Source organism: Ctenopharyngodon idella, chromosome 15 (assembly GCF_019924925.1).
Source record: "Ctenopharyngodon idella isolate HZGC_01 chromosome 15, HZGC01, whole genome shotgun sequence".
NCBI classification, from domain to species: Eukaryota; Metazoa; Chordata; class Actinopteri; order Cypriniformes; family Xenocyprididae; genus Ctenopharyngodon; species Ctenopharyngodon idella.
In genome coordinates this window covers 26,962,977-26,985,009 of record NC_067234.1, presented here as the reverse complement: position 1 = coordinate 26,985,009, position 22,033 = coordinate 26,962,977, and the positions used below count along the sequence as shown (strand labels likewise).

General features: G+C 35.4%; 1 protein-coding gene across 2 annotated transcripts in view; it reads right to left on the bottom strand.

Annotated features, from left to right (window-relative positions):
* grik4 (glutamate receptor, ionotropic, kainate 4) overlaps window positions 1–22,033 on the bottom strand; it is a 329,903-nt gene that overhangs the window by 156,227 nt on the left and 151,643 nt on the right. For both annotated transcript variants that reach the window (XM_051861113.1, XM_051861111.1), the window contains one exon: window positions 9,251–9,385. In XM_051861113.1, coding sequence (XP_051717073.1) covers window positions 9,251–9,332 — 82 coding nt within the window. In that variant the 5' untranslated portion in view covers window positions 9,333–9,385. The remainder of the gene's footprint in view (window positions 1–9,250; window positions 9,386–22,033) is intronic.

Genomic DNA, 22,033 nt, shown 5'->3' with positions numbered 1-22,033 from the left:
TTTTGAATGGTAGTGTATGTCAAAATACTAAGGTATTACCATCTGATACCATCACTGCACAATGGTACCACCACAGTATCAAAGCCAACCAGTCAAAATCCAGGAAAATAAAATGTTTTGTCAGGAAAAGGAAATGTAAAACATTAGAAACTGAGGTGCTGAAGTGGAGTTGTCATATCAAGCCCAGAATTTCTCATTTTATATTGTATTCCTTGAGCTTTCAGTAGATGAAAACATATCACAAGAGCGGATCTGCAGTCTGACCCGAAGCTAAAGCACTGAAATGTTGTCAGGTTAACACGGTATCCCGATATCCCACAGCTTCTTTCCCCAGTAAAGACACTACAGAGACAGGGTTTACATGCCAAAGAAAGTGAGACATATATTTGCAAGTATTACCTGTGCCAAGTGATTCACAGCCCCGCAGTCATGTTTTAATTGAAATTTTATAGCTAGATATTTCTATAATTCTAGTTTAAATAGCTGTGAATAACCACCATTTTGGTAACACCTTTCAGTAAGGTTTCATTGGTTAACAATTAACAAATTTAGTTACGTTGAACTAAGAATGAACAATACTTCCACCTCATTTGTTAATGTTAATTTCAACATTTACTAATACATTATTAAAATCAAACGTTGTATTTGTTAACATTAGTTAATGCACTGTGAACTAACATGAACAAACAATGAACAAATATATTTTTATCTAACATTAACAAAGATTAATAAATACTGTAACAAATTTATCGCTTATTGTTAGTTCATGTTAGTTAATACATTAACTAATATTAACAAATGAGACCTTACTGTAAAGTGTTACCAACATTTTTAGGTTTCACAGCACATAGCTATTAGTTGTTGTTGTTTTTTTTTATATCACATTCCTATGCAGTCATTAAGACTTTAATATAATTTAGTAAATTTAGTCACCCCTCATAATTAGGTTAAGAAATAAATTTATAATTAAACACATTCATTTGACTGTTTATAACCATTTCTAATTAATTGTATTAATTCTTTAATAATTATTGATTGTCAAAATCAGATTTTAATCATTACTTTAACTGTTAGTCCAAAATATTTTGTGTTGCAAAACTTGCAATAAAATGCAGCAATAATAATAATAATAATAATAATAATAATAATAGGATGAGACAATCCAATCCAGTAACTTGTATAAGCTTATATCAAAGAGCATAGCAACCATTAGAACTGCAGTACACTTTGTCTGAACAAACACTGCTAATTTTGTGTCCAGATCTACAAAAATACATTAAAAGTCAATTCATTAAAAAAAAAAAAAAAAAAAAAAAAAAAAAATACTTGAATAATAAATCTCTTTAATAAAGACAATCAATTTGATTTATTATTTAATATCAATTTAAATTCATTTTAAATTATTTTGATATTTTTGTGGGATTTAAAGGCAAATGTTTTGGTGGTATAAGTGGAATTTGTACAAAAAGAAATAGACTAATATACCTGAAAAAAGAAATGTTGGCATAAATAACAACGATAATAATTGTACTATTTTAATTTTGATATGCCAATATATTTGATTATTAATTCAGAAAAAAAGGGCATTGAGGGCATTTTTTAAATATATATTTTTTTAATAATTTGTACACCAAATTGTAACCATCATCATTTTAAACCAATAATCCCCAAATGTCACATATTATGAGCCTTTTTTATGAAATGTAGTACCCTTGACAGAAAATCAATTACTCAAAATATGTTTAAAAACTGCTTGACAGTTGCATCACTTGACATTTTTAGCACAATTAAAAAAAAAAATGTCTTGTGTGAGTAAAATGGTATGTTCACATCTGCAACCAACATAAATTCAAATATTATATTTCTAAGAACTTGGCACTTATATTTTGAACTAGATTTTTGAAAGATTCTCCTTTTTATCATTTTAGACAAGGCCATTGGCACTTATACATTTACTAGTAAAAAAATTACATTACATATGTAAGAATTTAACATTTTACTACTTCCACATATGTATATCACCCTGGACAGGTAAAATAAATATTTCATGTCAACCACCCGTACACTGATGTGTGGAGTGCCACAGTAGCTCTGTCAGACAAAGACACAAGGTCACTTCACACTCGCACCCTCTGGAGAGAAATTAATTTCTAGACTACTTGGGGAGGTAAATAGCTGCACCTGTCGTGTTAAATGGATGGAGACGAAAGGAGCCAAATGGTTCTGTTGGATGGCAGAAGTTGGCAGGGTGGGTTGTCTGTTGCTTATATCCCTGTTTGGCTCAGAGTGAGTAAATGTCACAGCCCTTTTTTACATGGCCCTCAGTGAAACTCTGCCTCCTAATGGACATGACCCTGATTGGTCTGAAGTATTTCTTCTGACTGCGTAAAATATCCTTGATCTATTCACCGATCAACCTTGTACACCGTCGAGAATAAGTGACTAAAGGCTTTTACAAAGCAGTCAAATGTCACAAATGATTTCCCCAAGGACAAGAACATTGAGTATTTAAATAGCTTAGGATGACTGCCACTCACTTAAGAGAAGTTATGACAAAATCCATCAGATTGTTACAAAACTCAGTCACAATTGAGGTTCATTTCACAAAAACTAACAGAAACCTTTCAGGCTTGTCCAATCAGAAGAATGTTGACTGTGTGACTTGCACTACCCTAGTAATCATTTATCCAGACAACACACTCAGGCCTCAATCATTCTGTCAAAGACCTGGATACCAGTGCTTATAAAATTGTACACGCCTCTGTAGGTGAGGGTGTTCCTGTAGATCAAATGCTAGAAAATGGTGCTAGCAACAAATCCCAGGGAACTCACTACTGGAAAAATTAGCAAAAAAAAAAAAAAAGTGCAATATTTAAATAATATACTGGAAACTGATTATTCCTTTTTCATACTGTACATTAGGATGCCTAAATTCACTTGAAACATGACAGATTTTTTCAGAAAAAAGGTATAGAATTTTAATGTAAACCATTTGTCAGTTATTGGCCTTAACATGAAAATAGTATTCAGCATGGATTTTAATATTGTGCATTTGTATGCACTGAACCTTTGAAAAAAAGCATCTACCATATGCATAAATTATTTTTTCTTATGCTTTGACACTACTCAAAAGTATCGTTGCGAGCATGCAAGAGCAAGGTACATTTCTACTCTTACTGAGCCCATCTAGTGCACTGGTATCCTTATATTGGTTTATGTTATATTCAGACATAGCTATAAAGCATGAATCACTCTCTTTCAAAACAAAACCCCCTGCAGGCCTAAAAAATGGCCTAGCAGCTTACCTTACCAGCTGTGATCCAGTTGAGTTATATCCCACCTCTCCCAGGAGACACACACCAAACACACATGCATTGCACCTGCATACATACACTCACACTTTCTTATGTGCTTTTAGAGACTATTAAAGCTGAGAGGGTCATCTACTTCTTAGACAAGAGTCAATCACCGCTCTCCGGTTGCTATCTCTATTGCACATTAGGTCATGTCTGAATGGACTTTTAGAAGCAGAAGGTGACAGTGATGGCGGTCTGAGATTTTAATGAGCAGGGCAAAATGTACTATCCAAAGGAAAATCTATAAATTTCTTTTTTCTTGTTGTGTTATGAACGATCGCTTGTACTTAGAGATTGAGAGGGAAGGGGAGGTGGCAGCATTGATTTTTCTTTACATCCTCATAGTTTATTATATCGGAGGCCGACAAACAGGCACACCGTCAATTATTCAACACACATGAGAAAAGTCATGGAAGCAATTCAAACTCTGTAACTTACAGCTTATCATTTTATAGCCAGACAGAGACAATCGTTCAAAAACACATCCGGATATATATAAAAGCATTTCCTACCTCAAAAATAATCAAAGCATTTCTTGTCTTTGATGGGGAAAGGGCATGGAACTGCATAAGAAAATATCACGAGCCAGAATCGAACTCACAGCACCACGGCTCAATATATGTGAGGTGTGCTAACTGTTAAGCCACAGCTCCAACATCAAAACATTGTTTATTTGTCTGATAGCTCCACTTAATTTAGTTCTGCAGGAATTTCCTGGTTAAAGGCACAACTTAACAGAAGTAGCGACAGATCTTTTCTTTTGTATTGTGACGTACATTTGGGTGAAATGGATTATCAAAAAAGAAAAACAATCTAAAGCGGGGACTTGGTTTTTAACATGTTAGTATTCCACTGTACCACCCACAGTACACATAACTTTCAAAAGTGACCAAAACCATGCATATACTCCAAATGGTTCAAGAACAGCATGCAATTTACTTTGGGTATGCCTTTTTTTTTTAGGTGTTTTAGGCAAATTCTCATTTCAAGCCCGATGTAAAACTTAACTAGTATCTTTGATTTTACTAGTGGTTACACTAGTTAAAGTGATAGACACCCAAAAATAATAATTTACTCACCATCTTGTTGTTTGACTATCCGTCTTTTGTAGAACAAAGAAATTTAGCAGAATTTCTGAGCTATTCTCTTCAATACTATGAAAGTGCAATGAAGCTGCCAAGCACCAAAAAGGAGAAACAAGCAGCACAAAAGCATTACAAAATTAGTCCTCACAATTTGTACACTTTTTCCAAGTCTTCAAAAGCTATACGATATTTACGGAAAATCTTACCAAACAGCCTTGGTCACCATTTACTTTCTTGTATGAAAAAGCAGGACATTCAGTGACAGTATAGACATCTCCTTTTGTGATCCATGTAAGAAAAAAGTCAAACAGGTTTCAACTTATTTACATTATGTGATGTTTCTTTTTTTAAGTTGTGTACATTTTGGGACTTTTTTTTAGAAAACAAAAAGGTTCTATCTACAAAGATAGAACTCTAACTTGGTTCTATAAGGTTCTATCTGTGAGCCAATCAGCACTTTGAATGCACACACGAGGACCAATCAGGATCAGCTTTCTTTGTCATGTTGCTGGAATGCTCCATGACAGCGGAAAAAGAGAGCAGAAAATGCAAAATCGGTGAAGACTAAAACATTAAGCCTCAAAGGTCATATAGTCAACAATTTAATTGATGGGGTCTTAATTACAACAATAAACATTAGCATGTTATTTCTTCCATACTGATGTCTAGAGAGAAAGCCATTTTACCCATCCCACTTTCTGTGGAATACAGTCTTGCTCAGATGTATTACAGTAGCTGCTTTCTGTCTAAACAAAAGGAAACTTAAACTTAAACAATTCCTGCAATAATGTGTTAAATTACCCACCATATTCCTAACTAAATTTAACATCTGCAGTGGACAAAATATTTAGCACTGCTTTTTATGCTTAACTTAAGAAAAAAAAGGTCATTCTAAAATATGAAATAAATGTCATAGAAAGCATTAAATTGAACTTTCTCATTCATGTCAACACATTGTTACAACACTAATTTTATGTGAACTGTTTGTGTTTCTTGAAAATTATTGCTTCAATTAATGTTTTGCAAGATAGAACCTTATAATTCCAAGCAGAAAGGGATTTTTTAGAATTAGAAGGTTCTATCTGCATTTGACCCATTCCAAAAATCCCCATTTACAAATTTGAGAGGATTTTGATATTGTACAGTTAGAATACATTTAGGGTCTCAGTCATTTTCATGTATGAAAGAGACTTGTTCCCCATATAATTTTTGCTATATGGAATGCAAAAACTTTGAAGCTCAATATCTCAAAACTGCTCAGAATGCAGATAGAACCTTATAATTCCAAGGGGACGATTTTTCTAACCAAGTTGTCCTCCAAATTTGGTTATCACAAAAACTGAGCATGCTAAAAGGTTTTAAAGTACCTTTTCCTGGTAATGCAATGTCTAATTTCAAAACGGTAACAACACAGGATGAATTTTGAGTATGTAAGCTTTCGAATGATACTTAATTTAAGATGACTAACAAAATATGAGATAATAAATAAGCGCTCCAAGTGTTCGGCTACCACTACAGTTAACAGGCTATGAAGCCTGGTGTGAACACCAGTCCCCATCCCAATTTGGGGACAAGTATCCAAACACCACATACTGTATCTGTTTGCCTGACAATGTGATGCTATTTTGGCCTGACACTTTCATTGTGCAAGCCAGCCAGTGACATTCTGGGCCTGGAGGGGTAGCAGTGTTAAATATCATCTCCTGCAGAGAAGTCAGCATCCCGTCAACGTGCTGGGAAAGAAAAGACGTTAATGCCGCCCGCGCTATTTACACAAGCGTCGACAGAGTCACTTTGCATCGGAGCGGTAAAAACAGAAACCACACGTTTTAATTAATTGTCAAATAAATGAGACAGCAATAAACAGGGTTTGTTGCGGAGGTGCTTTCTTAGGTGCAGAAGGTGAGAAGACATGAGAGAAGTGAAGGAGGAGAGCCGCGGCGGTTAATTATCTAACCATACCCGGGTAAGTTGGGAGCGGTTTGTTCAGTGTTGTTCAGAATGACAAAGGAGATGACAGAGGCAAGCTCAGGAGAGGCGGCGATCGCATCGGCTGCTTAATAATTGATCTACGAAAGCAGGAGCTTGTTTCGTGCAGATGAGAGCACGCCGCCTCATCTGATCCCTGAGCCGCTGGAATCAGAGGGATTGTTTTTGTAATATGCCACCAAATAAGCAGATCAATGCTCTTTTTACAGAGCACAAACATTTCACAACCAAGCCTTACCACAGTGAATTAACTGCTTCACACTTGTACACACAACACATGCAAAAATCACAAGCGTTCCCTCTGCTAAATCAGCTGGAACTAAATTTACATTTTGCACTGCTCAATATGGCACTAGATAGATTAGACAGCATTCTCATCACCATTGAAAGCCCAGACCTACATTAAATGGGCTCTTTTTTGCTCTATCTCTCCCTCCGTCTCGCTCTTTTTTTCTTTCGGTTCGCCTAGCCGGTGCCGTTCCAAACCGTAATGAAGTCAGTTTAAACAGCTTTTGAACATTCATTTCCTTAATGAGGGGAAGGTCCTTTAATGCTTTTCTCCAGTGAGACAGAGGCTGTGTGGGTGCTAATAAACACAACTCACAAAAACAACATCTCTTAACCGAGTATCTGAGACCTTTGCTAATTTTTTGTTAGCATTTAATTATACTTCAGCATTATGACTGACATTATTAGCACTCTCTCTGGGAGGATGTAATTGAAAGTAATTTTACATTAATGCTCAGTCTGAAATGCTCTCATGAATAAAAAACATCCAGCACAAAGTTTTGGACGTTAATGTCACTGGCAGTACAACGTGGTGTTTCGAAATCTCTTGTGATCAACATAACTGCTTTATACAGACTATTCAAATAATTCACTTGAAATGCTGCAATACCTTTGCTAAACTGCATCATCTACTGCTCACTGAACTGGATATTAAGTATTTCTATGAGGGCAGTAAAGCTCAGGCTGATGTGAGTAACTTCTTAATTTTTAAAGGGATAGTTTGCGCAAAAATTATAGTCCTTTGAACCAGAATGTTTTTTTTTTTCTTTTTTCACTACAAATTCTATCATTAGCATAACAATTTGGCTTGCAAATTTTCCATGAATTTTAGAATGTCTTGCTACTTGATTTGTCCCTTTTTTGCGCTAAAGATAGCAGCACTCAAGCTTAATGTACTCCACAAGTTTGTGTAAAACCTGATGAATAAGTGATCCAGCATGATTTGAAAACGATCATGTGACTTTGTACAGATGGTCAGATGCTCTGGCTTCCATTGAACCACAAGATGGTCTTTTCATCAATGTCATTAATTTGCGTATTGCAATTAACCTAATGTCATATAAAATCTGAAAAAGCCTAAAACTTTTGGGATTTATTTCTAGGCTGAAATAGTTTTTTGAATCCTAGTTTGGCTTCAAATTTTGGACCCCACAGTATAATTAAGCTTGTTATAGGTTGATTTCCCTGAAAAGTGAACTGAATAGGAATCTTCATATGTGACCCGTGCTGGCAAAATGAGTCACAATGAGCAAATTTTCAAAAATGAGTTCTTATGTACTCTCATATTCTCTATTAAAAAACCTTCAAAATGATGTATGATTTGTTGGAATCGGACAAAAAATGACTGAGCTATACCTGTTTGAAGTCAATAAAGTCAGCAAAGTCAATTTTGAGAAAAATCGAGTTAAAGTTTTCTAAAGTTTCCAAAACAAAATCGCTTAGCAACCATCCCTTAAAATCCCTGGTGATACCACCAAATTTGGCACAAACCAAATCAAAACCCATATCTATAGGAAAAATATACACATTCAATTTTTTTTCCATGATTCCACAATTGTTTGATTAATATTAATGAATCAGCCTCAATATTAAGACCTACTGTAGGCCAAGCACACTTATCTAATATAATGTTACACATCAGATGTTTTAGCCCAACAGTTAACCAAACGTTCACTTAAGAGACAACAGATAATGTTTGCTTGAATACTCGCCAAGACAGATTTTTTTAAATACTGTAATTCTGTGTATACGTGTATATCGGGATCGCACGCTGTCTGAGGCGTCTTTGTGTGTGCGGTTCGGATCTGTCAGTCAGTGCGAGAAAGATTGTTTTGTTTACATCAGCATGAGTTTGAAAATCACATTTCATTGGTTCAGACTCATGCCATCGAGAATTCGCTATGAATATTCACAAAGTTAGAATGCTGCGCTTTACAACGATACCAAACTTGCACTGAGAGGAAGCGCCAGTCATCCAGAAGCGAGAAAAACTGCTTTTTTCATGGTCTTTCATGTAAAGGTACTCTTCTCAGAAAACGTACAAATAAAGATATTTTTAGATGTTTAATTGCTATTTGGAGCAATGGGATCACTAGACAAGGGCTTAATGAAATCATTTTTGTGAAAACCTCAATTTACATTTTTCACTTGTTTTGCCTGTAGCTCGAAATTAGCCTGTGCCATTCTGACTCATTTTGCCAGCATGGGTCACATATAGAGAGTGACCTCCATGAGTCAGACATAGTCTGTTTCACCACAGCTTCCTCCAGTGTTGCAAACCGTTAATTCTTGTACTAGCTTTTGTTTACGACATCAACATAAAACAAGCAGCGTTCACATGCTCATTTTCTTTTTCCAGTGTGTTAATTCTGGGAGTTACAGTCTGCCTTAAGGCAGCAAATCTGGTGTAAAACCCCATCACTTTAATTAACAGTGATTACAAATTACACCGTTCAGCGTGAGGACTAACGAGAGATACTGGCCATAGATAGTGATGTGCTTTACAGCTTGAAAGCGGCAGACATTACTCACCTATTCTGAATGAGAGCGGGCCACTGGTGGCGTTTCTCACCCACATGGCTAAGAAGAGCAGAGACGCCCAGGCTGCGAGCATCTTCTTTGACTCCTCATGGGTCCAGCCCTGGGGGTCCCCCTTCACACAGCCACCTGCCACACCAAACACAACAGAAGAATTTAGCACACACTTTTCAGTCAAAGGAGTTACATGTGCATATGGTACAATCATTTGTTGGTGCCAAAAAATCAAGTTTATTTCACTGTGGTAAACCTTGCTAAACTTTTTTAGTTCCTAAGAACATTATAATTGGGTGTTTGTTCAACTAGAGGTCATTTTTGGTCTTTTTAGAAACTTTCTTGAAGCACTTTTTTTTTTTTTTTTTTTTTTACACTTTAACTAGTTAGTCAACTAAAAATGTCCAAAAGTTTATAATGATACAATACAGGAGAACTTTGTTGTAATTGTTATGTTTTCTTAAAGTCATGAAGCATCTGTCCTGTCATAGTGTCATTTCCACCACAACTCAAATATCAAAAGATATTGTGCTTTATATCAGTCTGTCATAGAAATAACTCTAATTTCATAGTTAACATTTATATATCCTAAATACACACAAGACATGAAGCACAAATAAAAGCTAGTTTGCTTACAAGTGATATTTACCTTATCTTCACTTATACTGTTGTCTCTTTGTTAAAAATGTACTATAACTTTTGCAAAAAACGTTATTAGTTGTGAAATTTTCTGTGTGGTGGAAATGACGCCATAAATGAGGGACAGACAGAAAGACAGAAATCATTTCTACACAATAAATATTAGTGATTATTGTCTGATTATTTCTTTCTTTGTTTATATTGTCACAGTTGTACCTAACAATTCATGACAATGACAATTCATATTTCCAGATTTGAAGTCTGGGCCTGGGACAAGGGTAAAACAATAAAGCCTATACAAAAAGGCATTTGAAATGTCGAAAAAAAAGAAAAGAAAAGAAAAGAAATTTTAGCTTTAAAAAGATTCAGCTCCTGGGACATGCAGTAAAAGTGCTTAAAGTTGAAGAAACATCCAATAATACAACTAATAAACTATTTTGGAAACTACATAGGTTTTCTTCTTCTAAATACAATGTTCCTAGAAAACTAGCCCAAAAATGACCAAATGGGAGCCATACAATGGTGTTCTGGTTTGCTGGCCATTTCAAATTGGCTGAATTTCAGTAAGTAAATAAACTCAGCTTCTGTAAAAATCCACTATTCTGTACTAGTTTTAAATGCTCAGCTGCTTATTGCAACACTAGAGACAATGTAACCACAGTATCTCCGTCTAATTGCATTAATGATTCATGTTGCTACCGACATATGTTTCATATCAGCTGCATTATCCAAATATAATTAAAGAGAACAATCAGATTACCAACTTAAATCAAACCCGACTGATGCTAATTACATTTACAAAAGTGCAGTATAGGTTATGTAATACAGTATATGTAATATTGAAAGGATAGCGGTTGAAATGGGTACTGCAGTCCAAATTCAAAATATTGGAGATAGTTTTTTTCTTCTGCCCCTTCCTCCTCAGACACGACCCTCATGTTACCAGATTGAGGAGAAGCAACAGGAGCAAGCGCAATTGATAATGTAAGGTGATGGGCCTTTACACTCTAAGTTGATGAGTTGATTTATCCTTGTTTTAATATCTGTTCATGGAGCTTTTTAGATGGATGCAGGGGCTTTTTAGGTATGGTAGAATCTGTGACCTCTAACCCAGTTCGTTTGCTGGCTTCCATGGCTGCAATATGCTGTGTTTTCTGCCAACTGGAAAGTTGGATTACTATTGGGTAAATCGATAGTGGGCGGGATCACACAGACTAAAACAAAAACAGACATTCTGACATGGAACGCAGAAACAAGTATGTGAACTAGCATGTTTCCTAAATATCTGCAAACATATTATGGTATTTTGATGCTTTATTTCAGAAAAAAAAAAAAAATGCATGCAGCACCTTTAACATCTATTATGACAAAATACATTAAGATGTAAAATGCTTTACTTACTTTGAAAGAAAAACATAAATCACATATATTGCTTTTACTTATAATGACACATCTAACACTGACAATTATGTGACACAGCAGACGCTGTTTTTCTTCTTGAAGATGTAAATTCTTTCTAAGTACGAATGATGAATGTGAAATCCTTACAAACCATGTCTGTTGCATTTGCTTTGAAGATGCTGAGGCAAAGGCAGAAGATAAAACATTGGTCACGATACACATTTATTTTACTGAAATCCTTCCGCTTTCTCCATCAAATCTCTTGCTTATGCAGAGCATTTAAACACACACACACACACACACACCAAGAATCAAGCAGCTAGACAGAGACTTCAAGAAAGGGTGCGCGTCAGGAAACACATGCCTAATTCATTTATTAAAGCAGGATGCGATGAAAATTAGAAACTGCACGCACATCCAAATCATTTTGCTCAAATGCAATTACAGCAAATCAACTTCGATAGTTTCGCATGGCCTGAGCACAGCACTTTCAGCAGCAGAATACAGAACAGAAAAAGCAATTGTACTGACACCTGTCATATTTAAATGTATTTTATTTTACTGCTGTACGGCTAATAAATGTCTATAATTTTGTGTTATTAAAATTACTATGGCTTTTTAATTCTTTTTCACAAAAAAAAAAAAAAAAAATCATGGATGTATGTATTTAAATTAACAATTCACCCAAAAATAATTTTTGTCATCATACTCACCCTCATGTCTTTTCCAAACCTATGTTTTTTTGTCTTCTGTAGAACACAAAATAAAATATTTTTTCAGACCCTGATTCTTTTTGTTCAGTGGGGTCTAAAGTGGTTTTGGACCCCAGTGACTTTCATTGTATAGACAAAAACAGTTAAAAGTATCTTCTTTTGTGTTCAAAAGAAGAAATTAAGTCATTCAAACCGACATGACTGAGTAAATGATCACAATGAATTACCCATTTAACACATTCAGACAAAAACCTGAATTTAATGGTGATGATACACAGGGCAACTTTTTGAGCAATGCTGGGCAATTTTGCCGAGCGATATAGCTAGAGCACTTTCCCATTGAGAATGGACAACAAATTTCAATCTAAAGTATCCAGATAGAAATTTGTTGCCCATTCTCAATGGGAAAGTGCCCAAGCAATATCGCTCGGCAAAACTGCCGGGCAACATTGCTCAAAAAGTTGCCCCGTGTATCAACACCTTAATCCATTACAAAACCCACAATCCAGTTTAACAAATCACTAAATTTGTTTAAATAGCCCTGTCTTATTCTTTTCAGCACAAACATTTTTTTACACCTCATTCACAAAGGTTAGCACTCCTTAATTGATAAGAGATCACATTAATACCAATGAGAAACTCATCCTGGAAATACAGGAAGCTTTTTAATATGAACTGAGGCTGGAAATGTATCTGGCTAAAGGCTCCATTTAGGAACTGACAGGCAATTAAAAATACAGTAGAGACCCTGCAAACACCACACAGCATACAATGTAGTCTTTTGACTATGAACAGAAGGATAAAAACAGAATGTGTTCCGTTTCTTACTCGTTTATGAAACTGTCATCGCTCTCAAAGGGAAACATACGAATCAGACCCGCTGTGTCTTCAATTCAAACCGCAACCCATCTCTGCCCAGACAAGCCATGCAGAAGAGGGTTTTTTCCCCCTCCCTTTTAACAAACACTGTTGAGAGAAAACCTGTTAAAGGTGGAATGGCTAGCTAGGGTGACAAGTAAGATTTTCTTTTCCTTTCCTTTCCTTTCCTTTCCTTTTTTTTTTTTTTTTTTTTACACAAATGAAAACTGTGGCTGTTTTAGGTTACATCTAATGTTTTGGTCCACTGGATTTTCACTGAATTTAAAAAAAAAAAAAAAAAAAATTGTGTAATTTTTCTGGTAACACTTTGGTATGGGGAACACATATTCACAATTAACTAGTTTTCTACTATTTCACAATTTTGCCTCAAACTCTTAATTTACTGCTTATTAACAGTTAGTAAGGTAGGTTTGGGGTAGGATTTAGGGATGTAGAATATGGTCATGCAGAGTAAGGCATTAATATGTGCTTTATAAGTACTAATAAACACCCAATTTGCAAGCTAATAAGCAACTAGTTAAAAGTGAGAATTGTTCCCCATACTGAAGTGTTAACATATGTTTTGTCAGCTGATCGATCAAAATAAATAACTGATTCACTTAAAGGGATAGTTGATCTTGATCCTGTCCTCATTTATGACTTTCTATCTTCTATGGGGAAAAAATTGTCAATACAATGCCAATAGGGTCCAAAACAAAACATTGGGACCCATTGACTTTTCATTGTATCGACGACGAAAAAAAAAGGAAGAAAGTCATACAGGTTTGGAACAACATGAAGTTTATTTATTTATTTATTTTTTAAGTTGAATTGGATTACATTCTCATTACACCATATACTAATGCTTTTCCTAGATAATAATAATAATGTGATATTATGCTAACTAGATACTATATAAGTGATTGTTTTGTGGAAATCAGCACTCATAACCACACAATGGCCATGCCCTCCTGAAGTGAAGAAGTCTTTTGAACGCTGGAAAGCTGCTAAGTATCGTTATGATAACTGACAAATGTATGGAATAAATGACATTCAAAGAAAGTCAATGCACAGTTTCCACTTAAATCTCATTCCAGCATTTATATGCAGCATTTCCCCCTGTGAATTATTTCGTGTGTGTGTGGGACTGAGTCATTTGAGGGGAGGGTTGAATCAGTAATGGGATACCACAGAAATAGCACGTAGGTTGTTTTTGTAAGACAAGTGCTCGCTGTGGGGAGTAAAACAAAGGCGAAATCACCATGTGTTGTTCTGAACGTACTTGGCTGCTGTTGTGCGGCAAAACAGGGCTTGATTTTGACCAGCAACACAACAACACCATCAGATAGGACAAGAACTCCATGAGGCTTACTATTAAATATCTAACTACTAAAGCCAAGTGACTGATTCTATACAATATGGAGTAATTCAATCCAAACATTAATTAGTCCTGTCTCAGTCCCCAGGATGCAACCCTTTGTAAAAGGCATCAAATTAAGGTCTAGCAATTGAGAAGCTCTTTTCAATTAAAGCTCGATAAAGGCCGCTAGACCACGAGCACCGCAAACAAGTCAAACCTGTCACTCATAACCGTAGCTTCATCACATATTCTCTCCAAATACCTCTAAGTGTCCATCAAAGCTCTCATCTCAAAAACAATGGCGGACTGAATTGTTACAGCATTTTTAAGCTGCACTCACGGCTGACATCCGCTGCCAATCAAAAAGCAAGTCAGGAAGGAGGATTGCTCTTCTAGATGTCAATGAGAAGACTGAACCGCAGGGTAAATACTTTGTGAATACAAGTAGAATTCATAACCACTATCAGGGATGGATAATAAAGTTTCTGGTTTATGTTTTTCTTGATGTCTCCAGGTTGTAAATGACTGGAAGTGGATGAAAGTAAACATACGCAACAAGAATTAAATTAATCGTCTGTCAGAAATAAAAACAACACGTGAAATTTCACCATTAAATCTCATTTATTATTTATTCAGAGGAATTGAATGCAAACAATGCAAGCACGAAATCTTTAACAGGATTGCCATGAGACACACGCCCTAGGCCTCCATTTCATTGTGTCACGCTGCCAAAAACAAACATTGTGCCACATTATGAGTAGCTTTTTACAATTTCTAGATGCAGCCTCAGTTGTTTATTGCAAGAATTTGTAAAATAATTAATTCAAAAGACACATTAGGCACTCACTTTTTGGCTACCCTGCCGAGTTGCCATGCAAATGGTGCATTTTGGAGCTCTTTTCCACACTCTCTGTGGAATAACAACAGTGCATGAGAGCCAGATTTTGGTAAGTGCCTCTTTTGAATTGTCTCCTCAAAAAATCATTTTGATTTTCAATTGCTGAGTGCCAGAAAAAAACTTTAAGGATTAAATGTGTTCTTTTTGTAAAACTGAGAGAAAGGTGAACTTATAAAATCTTTTACTTTATTTTGTATTTTTATTTTTTAGTTTAGTAAGTAAAACATTTTTGAATAAATGTTTCTAATTTCATTTGTTAAGCAATTCTTTCTTCTGCTTTACACAAAAAAAGTACTATTTTTGGAATGTGTATATCGATATTGTGTAATTTAATACAGTAAATAATAAAGTAGCCGTTTACCATGCCTTTATCCAAAGCGACTTACAATAAACGTATTACAGGGAGCGTTCTCCTAGAGTAACCTGGGGTTAAGTGTTTTACTTAAGGCACAATGCCAATAGCTTATGAATCGCCCCTTACTGGGTTCAAACCAAAAAGTTTTGGCTGCCAGCCCAAATCTTTAACCTCTACATGACATAACCCCCTTAATAAATTAAATATTGTTATTTTAATTGCCACATTTAACTGCCTCATGCAATGTCCACCTTCCCTGTTGATCTCCAGCCACTGACATTCAGATTATAAAGTGTATAGTGTATTTTCATCATTATCAAAAGGATAAATCATCCAAAAATGAAAATTTTGCCACCATTTACTCACCCTAATGTCGCTCCTAACCTGTATGACAGACTTTCTTCTATAGAAGACAAATATATATTTTAAACAATTTATCAGTCCATTTTTTGTCCATTCATTGAAAGTCAATGGGGTCCAATGTTGAACAGTCATTGCTAAATAACTTATTTTGTGTTCCACTTAAGACGGAAAGTAATTTTGGGTGGTTTTTGGAATCTCTTTAAGTACCAGAGTTGGTAATTATTTATTTTTAAGAAGTGACTAACAATTGTCCAGAGCCAACCATTAGCATGTAGTAGATTAGCTCATTAAAAGCTGGTACTATGGAGGCATGTTGCACACACACACACACACACACACACGTTTGTTTTTGTGAACTGTGGGGACATTTCATAGGCGTAATGGTTTTTATACTGTACAAACCGTATTTTCTATCGCCCTACACCAACCCTAAACCTAAACCTACCCATCACAGGAAACTTTGCACATTTTTACTTTCTCAAAAAGACTCATTCTGTATGATTTATAAGCCTTTTGAAAAATGGGGACATGGGGTAATGTCCTCAGAAGTCACCCTCTCCTTGTAATACCTATGTCATACCTATGTCATTATACAAATTTGTGTCCTGATATGTCTCACACACACACACACACACACACACACACACACACACACACACACACACAAACGTGCACACACTCACACACACAAATAAACACACACACACACACACGTTGGTACACTTATCATTATGAGGACATTACATAGGCATAAATATCGAGCTAATAACATTTTCGGTAGCACTTTACAATAAGGTTCATTAGTTAAACATTAGTTAATGTATTGATTAACATGAACTAACCACGAGTAATACATTTGTTACTGTATTTACTAATCTTCGTTAACATTAGTTAATGAAAATACAGTTGTTCATTGTTTGTTCGTGTTACTTCACAGTGCATTTACTAATGTTAACAAGATTTTAATAATGTATTAGTAAACGCTGAAATTAACATTAACAAAGATTAATAAATGCTATATAAGTGCAGTTCATTATTAGCTCATTTTAACTAATGTAGTTAACTAATGTCAACCAATGAACCTTATTGTAAAGTGTTACCACATTTTCTATCCCCTAACCCTAAACATACCTGTCATATACAATTTCCTGCAGTTTTACATTTTTAATAAAAAATCGTTTAGTGTGTTTATTTAGCATTTTGAACATTGGCATGTCCACATAATGTACGGGGCGTGGCCTGAAACATGAATACAGACCACACTATAAGGGCTTTGGGTCCTCATAATGTAGGTCAAACCAGTGCACACGTATAGACAATCATAATAACTGTCTTTCCTTAGACATAATGATTTTTATACTGTACAAACTGTATATTCTACCCCCTAACCCTAAACCTACCCATCACAGAAAACTTTCTGCATTTTTACATTTTCAAAAAACATCATTCTGTATGATTTATAAGCTGTTTTCTTTAGGGGGATAAAAAAAATGTTCCCACAAGGTTAAAAATTACTGGTATTACTATCGTGGGGACATTTGTTTGCCACAATGTTGGTTTTACCAGGACCACACACACAGCAATTTTACAAATGCATTTAAGGAAAAAAAAAAACAACAACATTGAACTTGCAGGCTGTCTTACTATAGTGATGAGTAATGTTTTTGTTTGTTGTAAACAGTATGGTTTTTAGCCAAAAAGCTGCATCATAACAACTGCTACATTTAGTCTCAATCACAGCCTGAATCACAAGAGATGGCCTGTCACAGACACAAAAGCACAATGTGATTGTATTAGGTAAAGCAGGGGGAATTCAGGTCAACCGGAACATATTTTGTTAGTGAGATGAATGGCATAAAGTGGCCCAATTTACCTGAATTTATCCTATTTCCATAAGACTTTAAAACTAAAGTTTGCCCGAGCAGTTCTGGGATATCTGCCAGTGTTAGGCTACATCAAAATGATTATGGATCTTCACTAATATTGAACATAACAAAGCAAATACAGATTGAAACATTATAAAACAGGGCCATACTGAGGCTGGATCTTTAAAATTCAGATCTAAACAGTACTGATCCATCCTGAATCTAAATGAATAACAGAAGAAACCCTGTGACAGAAGAAAATGATGTATGGCTCAATATCATATATTTGCAAATCAAATTGTAGGCAATCCAGTATGACATCCAACACATAAATGAATGAATGATTTCAATCAACAAACCACATACGGCAAAAAAAAGTGTGTGTGTCCAATGGAAGCATCTAAAACTTAAAACAATAAAAATAAAATAAACTGTAACTATATCTGAAAACTGCTGTATGAGAATGGAAAGATAAAATACAAAAACAATAAACAACAACTGAGGGCTAATACACTCCTATCCCTATTCCAGCTTTAGCAGGGCATAAACAAAAAGCTTGTTAAAGTCAGTAGGTTCACAACATTCTAAATCAGAACCATAAAAGAGAATGATTGGTATTTGACAATGCATACTGAATCTCCATGATACCAGAAGGTCGCTCGCAGGTTAAAACTTTATTGCCAGAGAAATCTGCGATATCCTCGCAGGATAAATCTGCCTGGTGTTAACATGTTCGACATTCTGAACTATAAAACCCATCGGTGGGGTTATTTAGCCTCCATGATAAATCAGCAGTTTAGGAAGCTCTCCGTTTTCAGCTCAATTCCAAGAAGTGGGTCAAAAAGAGAGGAAACAGAACAAAGGAATGCATACAAATGTGTTGTACTATTTTGATATAGAGAGACTGCAGAGTAAACATTGTCACTTTTTTTCATATAATCACTTTTTAATAAAACGCAACACTGTCTTATTCAATAGACCACCTATAGAAGCCTAAATCTGAATTCGGAAAAGCACAGAAAATGAGTAACGTATTCTATGAAGCCCCTAAAGGGACATGGTTAGGCTTGCTGTGGTAGTCGGTTACATTACAGTACATCAGATTTCACTTATCACATGAAGATAGTAAGGAGAGATGACTGACAGGACGATGGCGGAGGATTTGGTGCGCAACAGATTCTGAGTGTCACTGACAAATATCTTATCTTGTAAAATGTGTGGTCAGTAACACCACTGGAATCCACCAGCGTGGATTCAAAAGCGATTTCAATATCCTGCATATTGATAGTGGCTCCCTGATACCCGCAAATTACATACAATTTATAATTACCAACCATATAATTGTGAGAGAACGCAAAATCATTGAAATATATTTTTTCCTCCCATCTTGTATTTTTTTTCCACCACCATGTCCTTTTAGGGGCTTGGTAGAATGCGTCTTTTCCGAACATAGTATTTGGCTTCGGGCACATCCCTACATATAACCCTACATGCTGATTACTAGCATTGTGACAACTAGCAGAAATACTATTCAAAGTGACACTCAATAATCTACTTGCAAGGACAGTCCAAATATAGTTCGTCAGCTTGAAACTGAAGTTGTCTTTTCTTCCCTATTGTGACGTATATCCAAGTTAAAGAACTTCTTGAACAATGTAGGTCAGGACTTGATTTTGTCTATGGGGAATTGATTGGATGGGTGTAGTTCGCTATTGGTTGATCTCATGTGAGTGACAGGTTGTCCTGCCCATCAGAGAAGAGAAAAGATGTCACTGCAAGAGGGAGGGGAAGTTATTTTGATTAAGATTAATTTATAAAAAAAAAAAAAAAATATATATATATATATATATATATATATATGTGCATATTATTTATAATAAATACTGCTATATTCCATAAAAAATAAGAATGATTAATTTTTAGATGGTAGGCATACAAGTGCAGAAAGACTGAAATGTTGTCAATAAAATCTGAAAATAAAATAAAGTATAAAATCTGACAGTAAAGACATCAAAATATGAGAATTATTTTTAGCTCAAAATAATTTTCTTGCTCGTCCAGTTGAGCTTTACAATTTATCCCACTTTTTACAGTTGGTCTATTACCTCAGTATATAATGTCTCTGTCTATACACACCAAGACATGCATTCATATTCCTCATACTGTATATCTTAAAAATTATGTAAATTCAGAAAATCAAATGCTGCTGAGATACATTGTAAGCACTGTTTGTAAGCAGTCCATTTTCTTGCATAATCGTTCACATTAATCTCAGAAAATGAGCTCTTCAAGTTCAAGTCAATTTGAACTGAATCAAACGAATCTTCGGTCTAGAACAGATCCTTACCAGTACTTTGCAGAGGCTTCTAGTCAGACTGATGGTGCTTAGCTTGTGCTGACATGGCAAAAACAATAGCAACCTATTTAAATGACTAGGAAGGAATCGACAACTACATTAACACTAGTGACAAAAGACAGAACTCTTCTGAACACAAAAAATTACCTGTCGACCCTTCTGCAGGCTCCCGACCAGTAGAGAACATTAGGTGCCTAATGCTCTGGTAGAAGGCCAATGACAGCGTATTCATATTCATATCCCCAAATAAACCACACTGCAGCTTCGCAATGTCATATTAACGCTCCAGTACAAGCCTTTAGAAGTGTCTGCTCCAGTTATTGGAGATTTGATCTTTTGGGTAAGCAAATGAAATGCACTCTCAAATATGCTTTTCATTAGTGGTGGGATCTGATACTCCAGGTCCCTTTAAAAAGTCACACTGCCGATGTATTACAATAAAGGACAAGGCTGTCTTCGCAGATATCAGACTTTAATGGAAAAGAAAAGAGTTTAAATATGAAAGGTGCACTCCATTAAAGTTGTTGGATCGACTGTTTCTCATCTTTCTCTTGAAAATATCCCATAGATTCAGGTCAGGCATATTGGCTGGCCAATAAAGCACAGTAATATCATGCTCAGCAAACCACTTGGAAGTGGTTTTTGCACTGTGGGCAGATGCTAAAGTCCTGCTGGAAAAGGAAATCAGCATCTCCATAAAGCTTGTCAGCAGATGGAAGCATAAAGTGCTCCAAAATCTCCTGGAAGATGGCTGCATTGACTTTGCACTTGATAAAACACAATGGACCAACACCAGCAGACGTCACAGCCCCCCCAAATCATTATTGACTTCAGAAACTTCACACTAGACTTCAAGCAGCTTGGATTCTGTGCCTCTCCAGTCTTCCTTCAGACTCTGGGACCATGATTTCAACATGAAATGCAAAATTTACTTTTATCTGAAAAGAGGACTTTCGACCACTGTTCACTATCCAGTTCTTTTTCTCCTTAGCCCAGGTAAGATGCTTCTGACGTTGTCTCTGGTTCAGAAGTGGCTTGGTAGTCCTTTTCCTGAAGATGTCTGAGTGTGGTGACTCTTGATGCGCTGACTCCGGCTTCATTCTACTCATTGTGAAGCTCTCCCAAGTGTTTGAATCGGCTTTACTTGACAGTATACTCAAGCTTGCGGTCATCCTTGTTGCTTGTGCACCTTTGCCTACCCAATTTCTTCCTTCCAGTCAACTTTGCATTTAATATGCTTTGATACATCACTCTGTAAACAGCCACCCCATTCAGTAATGACCTTCTGTGACTTACTCTCTTTGTGGAGGGTGTCAATGATTGTCTCCTGGACCATTGCCAAGTCAGCAGTCTTCCCCATTAGTGTGGTTTCAAAGAACAAAAGATACCCGGAATTTATACTGTAGGGATGGTCATTTAATCAAACTCAAATGTAAATATTCTAATATTTTGAGATACTGGATTTTGGACTTTCATTAGCTGTATGCTCTAATCAACAAATTAAAAAAAAAAAAAAACTTTTGAAATGCTTTACTTTACATGTAGGGAATCTAGAATATATGAAAGTTTCATTTTTTAAAATAATTTACAATAAAAAAATGAACTTTTTCACGATATTCTAATTATATGACCAGCACCTGTATAGAATGTATAGAAATATAATTATGTACTATTGTTAATATTTATATCATACAATTACATATTTAAATTAACAATGACAAGATTAAAATCTAAAAGACTTTTACTTTTTAAAGACTTTAAAAGAAATGTACTTTTAAAATAACTGGAACTATTATTATTAATATAATAAGAATCTTTAATTTATTGTGTTATTAACAATATCATCATAATCTTAATTTTGGGGTTTTCATAGGATATTTCAAAAGCATCATGCATAGATGTATGTTGACTGACTGACAGTGCATTAAAATTCTGGCGAGTGGTTGAATTTCAAAAGACCTCATACAATGCAACA